Here is a 20,561-nt window from a genome sequence, read left to right on the forward strand (position 1 = left end):
GGTGAGAAGAGAAACCCAGTGGGGGGGGGGGGGGGGGCGGCGGGGAGGGGGGGGTCCTGATGCCTGCGATCCGTGGGCTGGTGGAGAGGGGTAGTAAATGGTGTTGATGCTGGCAAGGTTTGTAGGGGGGAACCACTGAAGCCTCATTGCTGGAGAGGTGAGGGTGGGAGTGGGGAGGGGAGGTGGAGGCCTTTACTGGGTGCCCTGGTCTCTGTGAAGCCAGGCTTGATAGCGTATTTCTCAATGCCGGTGCAAACATCCCCGTCCCTTGGGATCTGAATCGTGCCGAGCCACCCAATGGGAATCGTACCTCGTTTCCCGCTGGAGACCACACTTAATAATATTGGGCAGACTACTCCCAGATATTTCCAACTCGTTGGTGGTGAAGGTGTATTTTTATGACACCTGGTAGCTCTTTTGAAAGGAATTGGTGCTGGCTTTGTGGTGAATGTCCCATCTTTCTCATGTGACAGTCTATGATTGTCCAAACACAAATAAATACATCATACAAACAAAGTAATTGACAAAGATTTCTGTTCACGCTCATGACTTACTCTGATTGGTGACAGCTGTGACTGTGAATGCTGATGTTCCAAAATCCACCTGGCGGGGAAATCTTTTAGTCTTCTCCGAACAGACCACAGGCGAGAGGTCCAGATTCAGCAAGTTCATTCCCTGGAGCTCAGACGGGAACATGCACCGTATCTCTTCTTTCAGATCTGACAGGAAGAAAGGCTTTCAAAGTACTGTTTGGTTCTGCATATTGTGGATCACAACAAAGCATATCCAAATTTTGGTCATTCTAATTCTACACATGGGCACCTTAAATGAAGTGTCTGTCGATGCAGTTCCCACATTGACAGGGGCATTCGGTGAAATACAAAGCCATGATTGGTCAGTTTTCTGGCTCCACTCGCTGCGGGCATTGTTGCGTGTGGGATAGATAATTTAACTGGGGAATTGAAAGGTCCATTGACCTCGGGTGGGAGGCGGGATTTATGCAGTTTCAACTTATCAAATAGTACTTTAGGTAGAGGATGGTGGATTTAGATATCACCTGGTGTGGCCAAGTTGCCAAAGGCCTGACAATTGGACAATCTAAATTAAGCCGCACTAACAGCTTGAGCAGGCAGGCCTGATATGAATTCCGATAGGCCAAGTTTAAATACAGATGCTGGTCAGAGATGAGCAAGGGTAAGTCTGGAAGCTGGAACTGGAGGTTCCCGACCTTGACCAGATAAGGACACCCACCGCTAATTGACCTTGAGAAGGTGGTGGTGAGCTGCCTTCTTGAACCGCTGCAGTCGGTGTGGTGTAGGTATACCCACAGTGCTGTTAGAAAGGGAACTCCAGGGTTACCTCACTTATGTATGAAAAGGGCTACTCTGTGCACCTGATGATGGACACCTAGTGTGCTCCTGGCGTCTTCCATGTAAGGAATCGGCAATCCCATTGAGTGCTGCGACCCCCCCCCCCCCCCCCCCCCCCCCCCCCCCCCGGGCAACCTCATTGCCTGGCTGGAAGCCAGAAAACCTTCCGGAAAGGCGTGAAAAAGGAGGTTTAAGAGGAGACATCTGGAGGCCACCCCCAGCGAAGACTAGACCACCGAGCAAAGACACGGCAACGACAGACGAGGGCGTGCGAGACCAACCTTCGCGAAGAAGGCCCTGCGTTCAGAGGCAAGCTCAGCCAAGAGTCATACCCTTTATTGGGTGCCCTGGTCTCTGTGAAGCCAGGCTTGACAGCGTGTTTCTCGATGCCGGTGCAAAATGACTGGCCAAGCTCAACTGCACGGGTAGAGATTCAGATAGACAGTACTGTGTGTTCTTAAGTTCTATTAAGGGTTAAGAGTTGTTTTTCTGATAGCGTTTTGATAATAAGATTATTAAATAAAATTGGGCTGAAGCACAAATATACTCTTGTCCTTTGTTCGCCTCATGAGTAAGAGTAGCTGAGTAAACAAGTTTTAATATAAACTGGTTGAAGTGACTAACATTATAGACAACACTGGGCTCTGTAGTATTAGTCTGAATTAGAAGATCAGGAATGTTAGGTCCCAATACAGAAATTTGAACAGAAAATTCAGATTGATATTTCATTGTATGTTGGGCCTCACTGTGCATGGATTGACCACCCCATTTGCCTACATCACATCATTACGTCAGAAGCATTTCAATGACTGTAATGTCCAAAGGTCATGAAAGGTGCTTATATAGATGCTAATTTTATTTTTTCCAAAATCATATATTTTCAGTCTTCCTGTTGTTAATGCGCAGTAGAGATTTTCCCCTCTGTCATCTGTTGACAAACTGTAGAGTGAAGATAGGCATTGAAGCAGAAGCTATTGAACGTTTATCAGCTAAAATAGATCTGATTAGATCAAGAGGTTGGATTAAAAAAGAGCAAGAACAAAGCAGGAAGGATGACATTTTTGAAAGAGAAATGATTGGACTCAGATCCGGAGCTCTCTGGCCATTGCTCTGTGTCAAAGCAATGTTTGATAGCTGTGAAGTGGCTGATTGCTACGGATAAAGGCAGCTGTGCACTGTGAAAGAAAGGACTTCTACAATGTCTCAAAGTTTTTCACAGCCAGTGAAGCATGTTTTGAGGTGTCGTCACTGTTGCAATGTAGGAAAAGTGGCAGCCAATTTGCACACAGCAACAGGCCGCAAACATCAATGTGATAATAATCAGATAATCCAACGAATGGTTCAGATAAAATGAGCTGAAATGTTAACTCTGTTTCTTTCTCCATAGATGTTGCCTGACCCACTGAAAATTTCCAGTATTTTCTGTTGTTATTTCAGATTTGTGGCAACTGTAGTGTATTGCTTTTGTACCACACCTTTTGGTATTATTTTATTTGTCTGTGAAATGTTAGTGATGCTGGCTAGGACAGCATTTATTGCCCACCGCTAATTGACCTTGAGAACATAGAACATAGAACATTACAGCGCAGTACAGGCCCTTCGGCCCTCGATGTTGCGCCGACCTGTGAAACCACTCTAAAGCCCATCTACACTATTCCCTTATCATCCATATGTCTATTCAATGACCATTTGAATGCCCTTAGTGTTGGCGAGTCCACTACTGTTGCAGGCAGGGCATTCCACGCCCTTACTACTCTCTGAGTAAAGAACCTACCTCTGACATCTGTCTTATATCTATCTCCCCTCAATTTAAAGCTATGTCCCCTGTGCGAGACATCACCATCCGAGGAAAAAGGCTCTCACTGTCCACCCTATCCAATCCTCTGATCATCTTGTATGCCTCAATTAAGTCACCTCTTAACCTTCTTCTCTCTAACGAAAACAGCCTCAAGTCCCTCAGCCTTCCCTCATAAGATCTTCCCTCCATACCAGGCAACATTCTGGTAAATCTCCTCAGCACCCTTTCCAATGCTTCCACATCCTTCCTATAATGCGGCGACCAGAATTGCACGCAATACTCCAAATGCGGCCGCACCAGAGTTTTGGACAGCTGCAACATGACCTCATGGCTCCAAAACTCAATCCCTCTACCAATAAAAGCTAACACACCGTACGCCTTCTTAACAACCCTCTCAACCTGGGTGGCAACTTTCAGGGATCTATGTACATGGATACCGAGATCTCTCTGCTCATCCACACTACCAGGAATCTTGCCATTAGCCCAGTACTCTGTCTTCCTGTTATTCCTTCCAAAAATAGGTGGTGGTGAGCTGCCTTCTTGAACTGCTGCAGTCTGTGTGGTGTCGGTATACCCACAGTGCTGTTACAAAGGGAACTCCAGGGTTTTGACTAAGTAACAGAGAAGGAACAGCAATATATTTCTAAATCAGGATGTTGTGTGGCTTGGCTAGGAACTTGCAGGCGATGGTGTTCCCATGGAAGGGGGGCACGGTAGCACAGTGGTTAGCACAGTTGCTTCACAGCTCCAGGATACCAGGTTCAATTCCCGGCTTGGGTCACTGTCTGTATGGAGATTGCACTTTCTCCCCGTGTCTGCGTGGGTTTCCTCCGGGTGCTCCGGTTTCCTCCCACAGTCCAAAGATGTGCAGGTTTGGTGGATTGGACATTATAAATTGCCCTTAGTGTCCAAAAAGATGGGGTGGGGTTAATGGGATAGGGTGGGGGTGTGGGCTTAGGTGGGGTGCTCTTTCCAAGGGCTGGTGCAGACTTGATGGGCCGAATGGTCTCCTTTTGCACTGTAAATTCTATGATAACTATGATCTGCTGCCCTTGTCCTTCTGGGTGGTAGCGATCACGGATTTGGTAGGTTCTGTCGAAGGAGCCTCAGCAAACTCTTTAAGTGTATCTTGTAGCTGGTACATACTGCTGAAAATGTGTGCCGGTGGTGAAGGCAGTGAATATCTAAGAGGTTGGATGAGGTGCCAATCAAGCGAGTGTCGGACTCCTTGAGTGTTGTTGGAGCTGCACTCATCCTGGCAAGTGGAAAGTATTTGATCACACTCCTGACTTGTCCCTTGTAGATGATAGACAGCTTTTAGGGTGTCAAGAGTGTCGTGTTGGGTGTTCCGCTATACAAACGAACCAACACGGTTGTAGATGGTACAACTCTGTTTTATTACTCTTGACAACAATATCTGTTAACTCATGGCTGTGTTTCGTACGTTACCCATTAACCTGTGGACCCAGCCCTAACACTATCTTAGAGAGGCACTCAGCACATGGTGTATGTCTGAGTGGCACGCCGTGAACTCTGTGCTCTGAGCTATCTCCTGCTTGAATGAGCGGGAACTGTGGTGTTCCCTGTTTTGTAGTGCGTGTGCTCTCACTGGTGATTGGCTGTGATGTTGCGTGTGTGTTGATTGGTCCGTTGATCTGTCCATCAGTGTGTGTGTGTGTGATTGCACCATGATATGTTTGTATGAATATCATGACATCCCCCCTTTTTACAAGAATATGTGCCTATATGGTAATAAATATTGGTGTGTACTGAGTGCAGCTGAATGTGTGTGTGCAATATCTACAACATGTACATGAGGCTAAACTATATACATAGGAAGGTGTCAGGTGCAACATAGCAACGAGGTTGTACCACAAACAAAACAAGTGCAATCATCAAATATCGAAAGAGAACTCCTGAAATGACAAAAAGAGAAACACATTAACATTGTTGCATAACAATTCAGTGAGTCCAATGTGCAAACAGGCTCATAAATCCAGCCTAGTAGGTGGGCGACGAATTCGGGTTGACCGCCTCAAGGGTGGGTCAGGATCCATCGGCTGAGGAATGGGCCTGGCCACTGGCGATAGAGGAATAGGCAGAGTGGCAGGAAGCTCCACAAAGTCGACATCAGGGACAACAGGAGGGCGTGGCACCGGTGCATGATCACGTAGCGAGCGCGGAAGCTGCCGAAGGGCCCGCCGATTACACCGGCGAATAGAGCCATCAGGCATGCGATCCAGGAATGAGCGGGGAGCCATGCGGTGGAGAACCTCGGCAGTTGCCGACCAGCCACCCTCTGGTAGGTGTATGCGGACGTTGTCTCCAGGCGCCAGGGCAGGAAGATCAGTTGCCCGAGTGTCATGTGCCACCTTCTGCTGAGCACGCTGCTGTCGCATCCTTTGCAGTACTGGAGCATGGTCGGGTTTAGGAACATGAATAGATGGTACAGTGGTCTTGAGGGCGCGACCCATCAACAGCTGGACTGGCGAGAGGCCCGTGGACAGTGGGGCCGAGCGATAGGCCAGCAGGGCTAAACAGAAGTCAGATCCGGCATCAGCAGCCTTGCAGAGGAGCCGCTTCACGATATGGACGCCCTTTTCCACCTTGCCATTTGACTGGGGATGCAGAGGGCTGGACGTCACGTGTATGAAGCCATATGAAGCAGCAAAAGAAGACCATTCTTGTCTCGCAAAACAGGGCCCATTGTCCGACATGACGGTAAGCGGAATGCCATGGTGAGCGAAGGTTTCCTTACATGCTCTGATTACAGCTGATGATGTCAAGTCGTGCAGGTGTATGACCTCTGGATAATTTGAAAAATAATCAATTATGATGACGTAGTCCCTGCCGAGCGCATGAAAAAGGTCCACACCCACCTTCGCCCAGGCGGACGTCACCAACTCATGGGGCTGAAGCGTCTCAGGGGGTTGCGCCGGCTGAAACCTTTGGCAGGTGGGGCAGTTGAGCACCATGTTGGCGATGTCGTCGCTGATGCCCGGCCAGTACACAGCTTCTCGGGCCCTCCGCCTGCACTTTTGAACCCCGAGATGGCCTTCGTGTAATTGTTCGAGGACCAGCCTGTGCATGCTGTGTGTGATCACAATCCGGTCCAACTTTAGGAGGACACCGTCAATGACGGCCAAGTCGCCCCGGGCATTGTAGAATTGTGGGCACTGTCCTTTGAGCCACCCTTCCGTCATGTGGCACATCATACGTTGTAGAAGGGGGTCAGCCGCAGTCTCACAGCGAATACGGGCCAGACTTGCATCATTGGGTAGCAGATTGGCTGATGTGAAGGCCACATGCGCTTAGATCTGACAGACGAACCCCCCCGATTCGGTGGTGTGCTCACTGCTCTGGACAGGGCATCCGCGATGATGAGGTCCTTTCCCGGGGTGTAGACCAGTTGGAAGTCGTACCTCTTGAGCTTGAGCAGAATGCGCTGGAGGCGAGGTGTCATCTTATTAAGGTCCTTTTGTATGATGCCGACCAGGGGGCGATGGTCGGTCTCCACAGTGAACTGAGGGAGACCATACACATCGTCATGGAATTTATCTATGCCGGTTAACAAACCCAGGCACTCCTTCTCAATCTTCGCATAGCGCTGTTCTGTGGGGGGGTCATGGCCCGCGAGGCATAGGCGACCGGGGCCCATGATGCAGTGTCGTCCCGTTGCAGGAGTACCGCCCCAATGCCGGACTGGCTGACATCAGTCGAGATCTTTGTATCTCGAGAGGTGACGAAGAACGCCAATACCGGGGCTGTGGTGAGCTTGATCTTGAGCTCCTCCCATTCCTTCTGGTGTGCGGGCAGCCACTGGAACTCCGTAGTCTTCTTCACCAGGTGGCGAAGAGCCGTTGTGTGGGAGGCTAGGTTGGGAATAAACTTCCCCAGGAAGTTGACCATCCCGAGAAAGCGTAGCACTGCCTTCTTGTCTGCCGGCTGCGGCATGGCTGTAATAGATATGTGGTCCCCCAGAAACTTTAGCTCAATTTGGCCAAAAGAACACTTGGCTCGGTTGAGGCGCAGGCCGTGTTCTCGTATCCGAGCAAAGACGCGCTGAAGACGACTTATGTGCTCCTGTGGTGTGGTGGACCAGATGATGACGTCGTCAACATAGACGCGCACCCCTTCGATGCCCTCCATCATCTGTTCCATGATCCGATGAAACACCTCGGATGCCGAGATGATGCCAAACGGCATCCTATTGTAGCAGTACCTGCCAAAGGGAGTGTTGAAGGTGCACAGCTTCCTGCTGGACTGAACCAGCTGAATCTGCCAAAAACCCTTTGAGGCATCAAGCTTGGTAAAAATATTAGCCCGGGCCATCTCGCTCGTGATCTCTTCCCATTTGGGTATGGGGTAGTGTTCCCTCATGATGTTATTGTTCAGGTCTTTCGGGTCGATGCAGATCCGGAGTTCGCCAGAGGGCTTTTTTACGCACACCATGGAGCTGACCCATGGCGTGGGCTCCGTGGCCCGGGAAAGCACTCCTTGGTCCTGGAGATCCTGCAGCTGCTGCTTGAGGCGGTCCTTGAGTGGTGCTGCGACTCTACGAGGTGCGTGAATGACCGGGGTGGCGTCCAGTTTGAGCCGTATTCTGTAAGTGTAGGGCAGTGTACCCATGCCCTCGAAAGCCTCCTGGTTGTGGGCGAGGAGCGAGTGGAGCTGTGCCCTAAAGTCTGCATCTGGGAAATCGGACGTGCCTTCTGGAGACAGAGTGTGTACCCGCTGAATGAGGTGGAGAACCTTGCACGCCTGTGCGCCTACCAGGGAGTCCTTTGAGGATCCAACTATCTCAAAGGTCAGTGTGGCTGTGTATGCATTGTGTGTAACGTCGAGCTGGCAAGATCCCATGGCCGGGATAACATTACCGTTGTAATCGACCAACTGACAGTGGGATGGCCGAATCGGTGATTTGACCTTCAAGGCGTAGAAGTCTGACCATGCAATAAGGTTGGCGGAGGCACCAGTGTCTAAACGGAATGTGATTGGTGATCGGTTGACCATTAGGGTGGCACACAAATTCATCACCCGGATTAATGATGTGCACTTGCATCGGCTGGTGGGTCCTACTTGGGGACATCCGATTTCTGTCAATTACTGCAACTCGGAAGGCTTCCCGGTCGTCGGTATCACCGGTCTGTACGTCGTCAGGGTATGACTCGGTGTATGGAGGCTGAATGGCTTGCACGTCCCTGCGAGACTGGCAGAATTGGGGAGCGTTGGCAGGTTGAGCTGGTCGACAGCAGGCAGCGTAGTGGCCCATCTTGCCACAGCAGAGGCATTGTCAATTTTTTGCTGGACATTGCCGCTTTAAATGTGCGGATCCACAGTTGCCGCACGTCGTGACGTCATGGCGTTCGTTGCGCCACCGTGCATGCGCAGTTCGGTCCTGCGTAGAATGCGCCTGCGCGTCACGCCCCTCTGCGTCAACGTCTCTTTTGGTGCGTGCAAGCGCGGGAGGCCGCGGAAAGCACGCAAAATGGCCGCCCTCGTCCAGGCCACGGGCCGGGAGGAACTCGATCAACTGGACCCGCTCGGCCTCGTAGGACCCCTGCCGTGCCGATTCGGCCGCCTGGAATTGGGAGTACCGGCTGGTCGCGTTTTCGTGGAGGACGCAGGTTTCGATGACGGTGGCTCAGGTGAGGCTCTTGATTTTGAGGAGCTGCTGGCATAGGGTGCCCAAGGTGACCCCAAAAATTATCTGGTCCCGAATCATGGAATCGGAGGTGGCCTCATAGCCGCAGGACTGCGCGAGGATATGGAGGTACATCAGGAAAGATTGAAAAGGCTCATCCTTACCCTGCAGGCGCTGCTGGAAGAGGTACCTCTCGAAGCTCTCATTTACCTCGATGCTGAAGTGTTGCTCGAGTTTAAGAAGGACCGCCTTGTACTTCGTCTTGTCCTCACCTTCCGCGAATACCAGGGAGTTGTAGATGTGGATGGCGTGTTGCCCTGCCATGGAGAGGAGGAGGGCGATCTTCCTGGTGTCCGATGCATTCTCCCTGTCTGTGGCTTCCAGGAAGAGCTGGAAGCGCTGTTTAAACAGCTTCCAGTTGACGCCGAGGTTTCCAGCGATTTGGAGCGGCTGCGGCGGGCTGATGGTGTCCATGGCACAGGATGGCGGATCTCTGAAGATGTGCAGGTAGGTCTCACAGTTGCTGGGTTCCAATCCTGGTACTATGTCGTGTTCGGTGTTCCGCTATACAAACGAACCAACACGGTTGTAGATGGTACAACTCTGTTTTATTACTCTTGATAACAACATCTGTTAACTCATGGCTGTGGTTCGTACTTTACCCGTTAACTTGTGGACCCAGCCCTTACACTATCTTAGAGAGGCACTCAGCACATGGTGTATGTCTGAGTGGCACGCCGTGAGCTCTGTCCTCTGAGCTATCTCCTGCTGGAATGAGCGGGAACTGTGGTGTTCCCTGTTTTATCGTGCGTGTGCTCTCACTGGTGATTGGCTGTGATGTTGCGTGTGTGTTGATTGGTCCGTTGATCTGTCCATCAGTGTGTGTGTGTGATTGCACCATGATATGTTTATATGAATATCATGACAAAGAGATGAGTCACTCAACACAGAATCCCCAGCTTCTGACCTGTTCTTGAACCTACATTCTCATCTGTGGTAACCCACATAATGGAGGATTCAGTAAGGTATGTAAAGGGGAGATGATTAACGATTTTCTTGTTGGAAATGGTCACTGCCTTACTCTTGTGTGGCACGAATGTTATTTATCATTTATCATTCTAAGCCTGAATGTTGCTCAGGTCTTGCTTAACCACTTCCTTACCTTGCAGGTCAGCTGTTCGGGAGAGAGAGGGAGCCAGGACCTTGGAAACAGCGCGGGAGTTTCAAAAAGCGCGGGAGCTGCGAGGCAGAGGGGAGAGTTTAAAAGGGCGCGCTGTGGGTGAGGTAAGTACTGCTTAACCACTTCCTTACCTTGCAGGTCAGCTGTTCGGGAGAGAGAGGGAGCCAGGACCTTGGAAACAGCGCGGGAGTTTCAAAAAGCGCGGGAGCTGCGAGGCAGAGGGGACAGTTTAAAAGGGCGCGCTGTGGGTGAGGTAAGTACTGCTTAACCACTTCCTTACCTTGCAGGTCAGCTGTTCGGGAGAGAGAGGGAGCCAGGACCTTGGAAACAGTGCGGGAGTTTCAAAAAGCGCGGGAGCTGCGAGGCAGAGGGGACAGTTTAAAAGGGCACGCTGTGGGTGAGGTAAGTACTGCTTAACCACTTCCTTACCTTGCAGGTCAGCTGTTCGGGAGAGAGAGGGAGCCAGGACCTTGGAAACAGCGCGGGAGTTTCAAAAAGCGCGGGTGCTGCGAGGCAGAGGGGACAGTTTAAAAGGGCGCGCTGTGGGTGAGGTAAGTACTGCTTAACCACTTCCTTACCTTGCAGGTCAGCTGTTCGGGAGAGAGAGGGAGCCAGGACCTTGGAAACAGCGCGGGAGTTTCAAAAAGCGCGGGAGCTGCGAGGCAGAGGGGACAGTTTAAAAGGGCGCGCTGTGGGTGAGGTAAGTACTGCTTAACCACTTCCTTACCTTGCAGGTCAGCTGTTCGGGAGAGAGAGGGAGCCAGGACCTTGGAAACAGCGCGGGAGTTTCAAAAAGCGCGGGAGCTGCGAGGCAGAGGGGACAGTTTAAAAGGGCGCGCTGTGGGTGAGGTAAGTACTGCTTAACCACTTCCTTACCTTGCAGGTCAGCTGTTCGGGAGAGAGAGGGAGCCAGGACCTTGGAAACAGCGCGGGAGTTTCAAAAAGCGCGGGAGCTGCGAGGCAGAGGGGACAGTTTAAAAGGGCGCGCTGTGGGTGAGGTAAGTACTGCTTAACCACTTCCTTACCTTGCAGGTCAGCTGTTCGGGAGAGAGAGGGAGCCAGGACCTTGGAAACAGCGCGGGAGTTTCAAAAAGCGCGGGAGCTGCGAGGCAGAGGGGACAGTTTAAAAGGGCGCGTTGTGGGTGAGGTAAGTACTGCTTAACCACTTCCTTACCTTGCAGGTCAGCTGTTCGGGAGAGAGAGGGAGCCAGGACCTTGGAAACAGCGCGGGAGTTTCAAAAAGCGCGGGAGCTGCGAGGCAGAGGGGACAGTTTAAAAGGGCGCGCTGTGGGTGAGGTAAGTACTGCTTAACCACTTCCTTACCTTGCAGGTCAGCTGTTCGGGAGAGAGAGGGAGCCAGGACCTTGGAAACAGCGCGGGAGTTTCAAAAAGCGCGGGAGCTGCGAGGCAGAGGGGACAGTTTAAAAGGGCACGCTGTGGGTGAGGTAAGTACTGCTTAACCACTTCCTTACCTTGCAGGTCAGCTGTTCGGGAGAGAGAGGGAGCCAGGACCTTGGAAACAGCGCGGGAGTTTCAAAAAGCGCGGGAGCTGCGAGGCAGAGGGGACAGTTTAAAAGGGCGCGCTGTGGGTGAGGTAAGTACTGATTAACCACTTCCTTACCTTGCAGGTCAGCTGTTCGGGAGAGAGAGGGAGCCAGGACCTTGGAAACAGCGCGGGAGTTTCAAAAAGCGCGGGAGCTGCGAGGCAGAGGGGACAGTTTAAAAGGGCGCGCTGTGGGTGAGGTAAGTACTGCTTAACCACTTCCTTACCTTGCAGGTCAGCTGTTCGGGAGAGAGAGGGAGCCAGGACCTTGGAAACAGCGCGGGAGTTTCAAAAAGCGCGGGAGCTGCGAGGCAGAGGGGACAGTTTAAAAGGGCGCGCTGTGGGTGAGGTAAGTACTGCTTAACCACTTCCTTACCTTGCAGGTCAGCTGTTCGGGAGAGAGAGGGAGCCAGGACCTTGGAAACAGCGCGGGAGTTTCAAAAAGCGCGGGAGCTGCGAGGCAGAGGGGACAGTTTAAAAGGGCGCGTTGTGGGTGAGGTAAGTACTGCTTAACCACTTCCTTACCTTGCAGGTCAGCTGTTCGGGAGAGAGAGGGAGCCAGGACCTTGGAAACAGCGCGGGAGTTTCAAAAAGCGCGGGAGCTGCGAGGCAGAGGGGACAGTTTAAAAGGGCGCGCTGTGGGTGAGGTAAGTACTGCTTAACCACTTCCTTACCTTGCAGGTCAGCTGTTCGGGAGAGAGAGGGAGCCAGGACCTTGGAAACAGCGCGGGAGTTTCAAAAAGCGCGGGAGCTGCGAGGCAGAGGGGACAGTTTAAAAGGGCACGCTGTGGGTGAGGTAAGTACTGCTTAACCACTTCCTTACCTTGCAGGTCAGCTGTTCGGGAGAGAGAGGGAGCCAGGACCTTGGAAACAGCGCGGGAGTTTCAAAAAGCGCGGGAGCTGCGAGGCAGAGGGGACAGTTTAAAAGGGCGCGCTGTGGGTGAGGTAAGTACTGATTAACCACTTCCTTACCTTGCAGGTCAGCTGTTCGGGAGAGAGATCAGTTTTGGGAGCAGGCCTATTGGCTGACTGTAAATCAGGAAGGATACAAAGGGTGTGGCTGAAGTGCCTTTAGAAACTGGGTGCTGAAGGCAAACAGAGTGTATCTGAGTTTGGGTAAGGCTGAGTTCGGGTAAGAGGGGAGTGACAAAAAAAAAAAAAAATCAAGTTAATTAAGTAAATTAATTAACTAGTTAAGGGAATTTGGTGCTCACCTGAAGGAGGTGCAGAGAAGCAGACCTGTGAGGGAGTCTCTGGAGCAATTGCATCACAGCCAGCAGGTAAGTGATTGGCTTGTAACTGGTAAGTGATTTCTCTCTCTCTTTGACTTTCTCTTAGCTGTGTAGTGTAGTTCAAATTTAACTTCAGGTTTAAGTCATGGCAGGAGAGCTCAGACCCGTGTCATGCTCCTCTTGTGAGATGTGGCAAGTCAGGGACCCTTCTGGTGTCCCTGACTCCTTCATCTGCAAGAAGTGTGTCCAACTGCAGCTCCTGTTAGACCGCTTGACGGCTCTGGAGCTGCGGATGGACTCTCTTTGGAGCATCCGCGATGCTGAGGAAGTTGTGGAAAGCACATTCAGTGAGTTGGTCACACCGCAGATTAAAGTTACTGAGGCAGATAGGGAAAGGGTGACCAACAGACAGAGGAAGAGTAGGAAGGCAGTGCAGGGATCCCCTGCGGTCATCTCCCTCCAAAACAGATTTACCGTTTTGGAAACTGTTGGGGGAGATGGCTCACCAGGGAGAAGGTGGCAGCAGCCAGGCTCATGGCACCGTGGCTGGCTCTGCTGCACAGAAGGGCGGGAAAAAGAGTGGCAGAGCTATAGTGATAGGGGATTCAATTGTAAGGGGAATAGACAGGCGTTTCTGCGGACGCAAACGAGAATCCAGGTTGGTATGTTGCCTCCCTGGTGCAAGGGTCAAGGATGTCTCGGAGCGGCTGCAGGGCATTCTGGAGGGGGAGGGTGAACAGCCAGCTGTCGTGGTGCATATAGGCACCAACGATATAGGTAAAAAACGGGATGAGGTCCTACAAGCTGAATTTATGGAGTTAGGAGTTAAACTAAAAAGTAGGACCTCAAAGGTAGTAATCTCAGGATTGCTACCAGTGCCACGTGATAGTCAGAGTAGGAATGACAGGATAGCTAGGATGAATACGTGGCTTGAGAGATGGTGCAAGAGGGAGGGTTTCAAATTCCTGGGACATTGGGACCGATTCTGGGGGAGGTGGGACCTGTACAAATCGGACGGTCTGCATCTGGGTGGGACCGGAACCAATGTTCTCGGGGGGGTGTTTGCTAGTGCAGTTGGGGAGGGTTTAAACTAATGTGCCAGGGGGATGGGAACCGATGTAGGAAGTCAGTGGGGACAGAAACAAAAGGCAGGAAGGGAGAGTGTGTAAAGCATGACCAGAGAAAGCAGGGAAGAGAGCAAGGAAGGTCTACATTAAACTGCATTTATTTCAATGCAAGGGGCCTGACGGGCAAAGCGGATGAACTCAGGGCATGGACGGGCACATGGGACTGGGATATTATAGCTATGACTGAAACATGGCTAAGGGAGGGGCAGGACTGGCAGCTCAATGTTCCGGGGTACAGATGCTATAGGAAGGATAGAACAGGAGGTAAGAGAGGAGGGGGAGTGGCGTTTTTGATTAGGGAGAACATCACGGCAGTACTTAGAGGGGATATATCCGAGGGTTCGCCCACTGAGTCTATATGGGTGGAACTGAAAAATAAGAAGGGAGAGATCACCTTGGTAGGACTGTACTACAGGCCCCCAAATAGTCAGCGGGAAATTGAGGAGCAAATATGTAAGGAGATTACAGATAGCTGCAAGTATAATAGGGTGGTAGTAGTAGGGGACTTTAACTTTCCCAACATTGACTGGGACAGCCATAGCATTAGGGGCTTGGATGGAGGGAAATTTGTTGAGTGTATTCAGGAGGAATTTCTCATTCAGTATGTGGATGGACCGACTAGAGAGGGGGCAAAACTTGACCTCGTCTTGGGAAATAAGGAAGGGCAAGTGATAGAAGTGCTAGTGAGGGATCACTTTGGGACAAGTGACCATAATTCCATTAGTTTTAAGATAGCTATGGAGAATGATAGGTCTGGCCCAAGAGTTAAAATTCTTAATTGGGGCAAGGCCAATTTTGATGGTATCAGACAGGAACTTGCAGAGGTAGATTGGGGGAGACTATTGGCAGACAAAGGGACGGCTGGTAAATGGGAGGCTTTTAAAAATGTGTTAACCAGGGTGCAGGGTAAGCACATTCCCTTCAGAGTGAAGGGCAAGGCTGGTAGAAGTAGGGAACCCTGGATGACTCGAGATATTGAGACTCTGGTCAAAAAGAAGAAGGAGGCATATGACGTACATAAGCAACTGGGATCAAGTAGATCCCTTGAAGAGTATAGAGATTGTCGAAATAGAGTTAAGAGGGAAATCAGGAGGGCAAAAAGGGGACATGAAATTGCTTTGGCAAATAATGCAAGGGAGAATCCAAAGAGATTCTACAGATACATAAAGGGGAAAAGAGTAACTAGGGACAGAGTAGGGCCTCTTAAGGATCAACAAGGGCATCTATGTGCAGAGCCACAAGAGGTGGGTGAGATCCTGAATGAATATTTCTCATCGGTATTCACGGTGGAGAAAGGCATGGAGGTTGGGAAACTAAGGGAAATAAATAGTGATGTCTTGAGAAGTGTGCATATTACAGAGGAGGAGGTGCTGGAAGTCTTAAAGCGCATCAAGGTAGATAAATCCCCGGGACCTGATGAAATGTATTCCAGGATGTTGTGGGAGGCTAGGGAGGAAATTGCGGGTCCCCTAACCGAGATATTTGAATCATCGGCAGCCACAGGTGAGGTGCCTGAAGATTGGAGAGTGGCGAATGTTGTGCCCTTGTTTAAGAAGGGCAGCAGGTAAAAGCCTGGGAACTACAGACCGGTGAGCCTAACGTCTGTAGTAGGTAAGTTGCTAGAAGGTATTCTGAGAGACAGGATCTACAAGCATTTAGAGAGGCAAGGACTGATTCGGGGCAGTCAGCATGGCTTTGTGCGTGGAAAATCATGTCTCACAAATTTGATTGAGTTTTTTGAGGGAGTGACCAAGAAGGTAGATGAGGGCAGTGCAGTAGACGTTGTCTACATGGACTTTAGCAAAGCCTTTGACAAGGTACCGCATGGTAGGTTGTTGCAGAAGGTTAAAGCTCACGGGATCCAGGGTGAGGTTGCCAATTGGATTCAAAATTGGCTGGACGACAGAAGGCAGAGGGTGGTTGTAGAGGGTTGTTTTTCAAACTGGAGGCCTGTGACCAGTGGTGTGCCTCAGGGATCGGTGCTGGGTCCACTGTTATTTGTGATTTATATTAATGATTTGGATGAGAATTTAGGAGACATGGTTAGTAAGTTTGCAGATGACACCAAGATTGGTGGCACAGTGGATAGTGAAGAAGGTTATCTAGGATTGCAACGGGATCTTGATCAATTAGGCCAGTGGGCCGACGAATGGCAGATGGAGTTTAATTTAGATAAATGTGAGGTGATGCATTTTGGCAGATCGAATCAGGCCAGGACCTACTCAGTTAATGGTATGGCGTTGGGGAGAGTTATAGAACAAAGAGATCTAGGAGTACAGGTTCATAGCTCCTTGAAGGTGGAGTCGCAGGTGGACAGGGTGGTGAAGAAGGCATTCGGCATGCTTGGTTTCATTGGTCAGAACATTGAATATAGGAGTTGGGACGTCTTGTTGAAGTTGTACAAGACATTGGTACGGCCACACTTGGAATACTGTGTGCAGTTCTGGTCACCCTATTATAGAAAGGATATTATTAAACTAGAAAGAGTGCAGAAAAGATTTACTAGGATGTTGCCGGGACTTGATGGTTTGAGTTATAAGGAGAGGCTGGATAGACTGGGACTTTTTTCCCTGGAGCGTAGGAGGCTTAGGGGTGATCTTATAGAAGTCTATAAAATAATGAGGGGCATAGATAAGGTAGATAGTCAACATCTTTTCCCAAAGGTAGGGGAGTCTAAAACTAGAGGGCATAGGTTTAAGGTGAGAGGGGAGAGATTCAGAAGGGCCCAGAGGGGCAATTTCTTCACTCAGAGGGTAGTGAGTGTCTGGAATGGGCTGCCAGAGGTAGTAGTAGAGGCGGGTACAATTGTGTCTTTCAAAAAGCATTTAGATGGTTACATGGGTAAGATGGGTATAGAGGGTTATGGGCCAAGTGCGGGCAACTGGGACTAGCTTAATGGTAAAAACTGGGCGGCATGGACTGGTTGGGCCGAAGGGCCTGTTTCCATGCTGTAAACTTCTATGATTCTATGATTCTATGATTCATGTCTGCACATGCTGTCAGATCTGAGGTGATACAAATTGCATTGAACATTATGTAATCATCAGCAAATTAATTCTGAGTTTACATTGCAGGGGAGGTCATTGATGAAACAGTTGAAAATGGCTGTGCCTGGGACACTATCCTGAGGAATTCCCATAGCAGTGTCCTGGGGCTGAGATGGTTGGTCTCCATGAACCACAACCATCTTTCCCTCTGTTTCCCATTGACTTTAATTTTACGAGGGCTCCTTGGTGCCACGTTTGGTCAAATGTTGCTTTGATGTCAAGTCTAGTCAATGTCACCTCACCTCTGGCATTCAGCTCTTTTGTCCATGTTTGGACCAAGGCTGTAATGAAGTCGGGAGCTGAGTGAACCTGGCGGAACCCAAACTGAGCGTCCGTGAGCAGGTTATTGCTGAGTAAATGCCGCTTGATAGCACTGTTGATAACACCTTCCATTATTTTGCTGAAGATAGCGACTGATGGGATGGTAATTAGTCAGATTCGATTTGTTCTTCTGTTTGTGGACAAGCTGTACCTGGGCAGCTTTCCAGATTATTAGGTAAATCCCAGATTATGGCTATTCTGGAAAATTCGGCATGTCCACATTACCCGTTTTACAGATGCACCATAGAAAGCATCCTATCTGGTTGCATCACAGCCTGGTATGGCAACTGCTCGGCCCAGGACCGCAAGAAACTTCAGAGAGTCGTGAACACCGCCCAGTCCATCACACGAACCTGCCTCCCATCCATTGACTCCATCCACACTTCCCGCTGCCTGGGGAAAGCGGGCAGCATAATCAAAGATCCCTCCCACCCGGCTTACGCACTCTTCCAACTTCTTCCATCGGGCATGAGATACAGAAGTCTGAGAACACACAGGAACAGACTCAAAAACAGCTTCTTCCCCGCTGTTACCAGACTCCTAAATGACCCTCTTATGGACTGACCTCATTAACACTACACCCTGTATGCGTCATCTGATGCCGGTGCTTATGTAGTTACGTTGTATACCTTGTGTTGCACTATTATGTATTTTCTTTTCTTCTCTTTTCTTCCCATGTACTTAATGATCTGTTGAGCTGCTCGCAGAAAAATACTTTTCACTGTACCTCGGTACACGTGACAATAAAAAAAAAAAATCCAATCCAATCCAATATCTGATACCTTCCCCTTGGGAGGATATTCATCTTTACCGATTGGACCCTGCCCGCCAGGAACTGAGGGAGGTTTTCCCACCTCTTCAAGTCCGATTTGACCCCATTTACCAGGTCCGCAAAATTTAGTTGATGGGGCGAGGCCCAATCATGGGCCACCTGGATTCCCAGATAATGGAAGCTGGACCTAGCCAGGTGAAAAGGCAACCTCCCCAGATTGGCACACCTCCCTGGGGGATTCACAGGAAAGTATTCGCTTTTGCCCAAGTTCATTTTATATCCCGAGAAAGACCAAACCTTCTGAGCAGTTTCATTATCTCCTCTACACTGAAGAGAGGATTTGTTACATACAACAGCAAATCATCCGCAAAGACACCCTGTGCTCCATTCCCCCCCACCGCTAACCCCTCCAATGACCTCAATGCTATGGCCAGACGCTCAATTGCCAAGGCAAACAATAGAGGTGACAATGGACAACCCAGCCTTGTGCCTCTCTTCAGCTGGAAATATTTTGAGCTCAAGATATTTGTATGAACGCTCGTAGTCGGAGCTCCATATAAAAGCTGGATCCAAGATGTACGTCTAGGTCCTAAACCAAACCTTCCAAGGATCTCGAACAAATACCCCCACTCCACCTGATCAAATGACTTTTCAGCATCCATTGAAATAATTGTGTCTGGCTCAGGAACTGGAAAGGAGGACAGAATAACATTTACCAATCACTGAATGTTGGGCGACAGCTGCCTGCCCTTAACAAACCTCCGATATTATCCCCGGAAGGCAGGGCTCCAAGCACATTGCCAAAACCTTCTGCAACAACGATGCATCTGCATTCAATAATGAAATAGGGCAATACGATCTACACTCTATCAGATCAAGGAAATCGATGCCTGTGCCAATGTGGCTGGCAATATCCCCCAGGACATGGAATCGTTAAACATCTCTAACAACAATGGGACCAGCTGACCTGAAAATGTCTTATAAAATCCAATCTGGAATCCGTCTGGACCTGGTGCCTTACCCATCTCCATCAAACCCATGCATTCAAGACCTCCTCCGGGCTCAATGGAGACTCTAACTCCCCCCTTCTCTCTCATTCTACAGCTGGGATAGACAAGCCATCCAAAAATTTCATCATGGACAACCCATCCTCCCCAGGCTCCGACTTATGAAGGCTACGATAAAAAGCCTTGAACGCTTCATTGACCTTACCTGGGGTGGAGACCAACCTGCCTCTTGAGTCCTTCACCTGCACTATTTCCCGAGAGATCGCCTGCTGCCTCAGCTGGTGCACAGACGACTGACCTTCTCCCCATGCTCATAAAAAGCCCCCCCCCCCCCTCAAGCGTCGCAGCTGGTGCACCACCCTGCCCATCGAACGCAGCTCAAATTGCAACTACAATTTCTTTCTGCTTTCCAAATACCCCAGCATCGGGGCAAGTGAGTATAGCTGATTCACCTCAAAGATGGCATCCGCCAACCTCTGCGTCTCCACCTTTTCACTCTTCTCCTTATATGCCCTATAAGAGATGATCTCCTCCCGAATGACCACCTCCAGAGCCTCCCATGACATGGAAGGCGAATTCTCCTCATTCCCATTAAAGTCAATGTACTCCCCAATGGCAGAGGAAACCCTCTGTGCATTTCCCTTATCCGCCAACAACATAATCTCCAACCTCCACACCGAGAGGGGATAGACCTCAACACCAAATCCACAAAATGTGGAGCATGATGTGAAGTAACTATCACCCAATACCCTATCCCCACCACTCACGGAAGCAGCGACCTACCCAACACAAAAGAATCGATCCAAGAGTAGACCTGATACACCTGAGAGAAAAAGGACAAATCCTTCTCATTTGGATGGAAAAACCTCCACAGGTCTGCCCTCCCATCTGCTCTGTAAAGGCCAAAAGTGCCTTTTCCATCTCTGAAGGACTCAAAGACTTGGGCCTCAATTTATCCAGCCGAGAGTCTGGAACACAGTTAAAGTTCCCCCGCAGAATTAGCTGGTGAGGGTCCAGGAAGGGAATAGAAGCCAGAAACCTGTAGAATAAAGCTGCATCATCTCAGTGTGAAATTAACTAAGACCATTGGAGTACCAGCCAGCGATCGAATGGCTGTACATACCACCCATTCGGAACTATCAAAATCGTAGCCGCCAAAAAAGATACTCTCTTATTAATCAAAATCACGGCATCCTCTCAGGCCATACTGTCAAATGCTGAATTAAATACTTGCCCACCCAGCCCTTCCGCAACATTGTCTGATCTTTAATCCGCAACTGGGTCTCTTGCAGCAGCACCACATCAGCCTTCAAACTCCTCGGGTGTGCAAACATCCTAGATCTTTTTACCGGGCCATTCAATCCCCTCACATTCCAGGTGACCAGCCTAATAAAGGATTGTCTACCATTCCCGGCCCAGAGTCAGCCATTCCACCCTGTGGGGCAGTCCAGCAACTACTCAAAGAGAGCCGACACCTAAGATGGCCGCCAAATCCCCCATCAACAAGGAACAAAGATAAG

General features: G+C 50.0%; 1 protein-coding gene across 2 annotated transcripts in view; it reads right to left on the reverse strand.

Moving 5' to 3' along the window:
• c7h1orf210 (chromosome 7 C1orf210 homolog) overlaps positions 1-20,561 on the reverse strand; it is a 63,970-nt gene that overhangs the window by 20,829 nt on the left and 22,580 nt on the right. Inside the window, exon 4 of one of the 2 annotated variants that reach the window (XM_072510604.1) lies at positions 555-719. The exons of the other annotated variant lie outside the window; for it this stretch is intronic. Coding sequence (XP_072366705.1) covers positions 555-719 — 165 coding nt within the window. The remainder of the gene's footprint in view (positions 1-554; positions 720-20,561) is intronic. 2 annotated transcript variants of the gene reach the window in all.

Source organism: Scyliorhinus torazame, chromosome 7 (genome assembly GCF_047496885.1).
Source record: "Scyliorhinus torazame isolate Kashiwa2021f chromosome 7, sScyTor2.1, whole genome shotgun sequence".
NCBI classification, from domain to species: domain Eukaryota; kingdom Metazoa; phylum Chordata; class Chondrichthyes; order Carcharhiniformes; family Scyliorhinidae; genus Scyliorhinus; species Scyliorhinus torazame.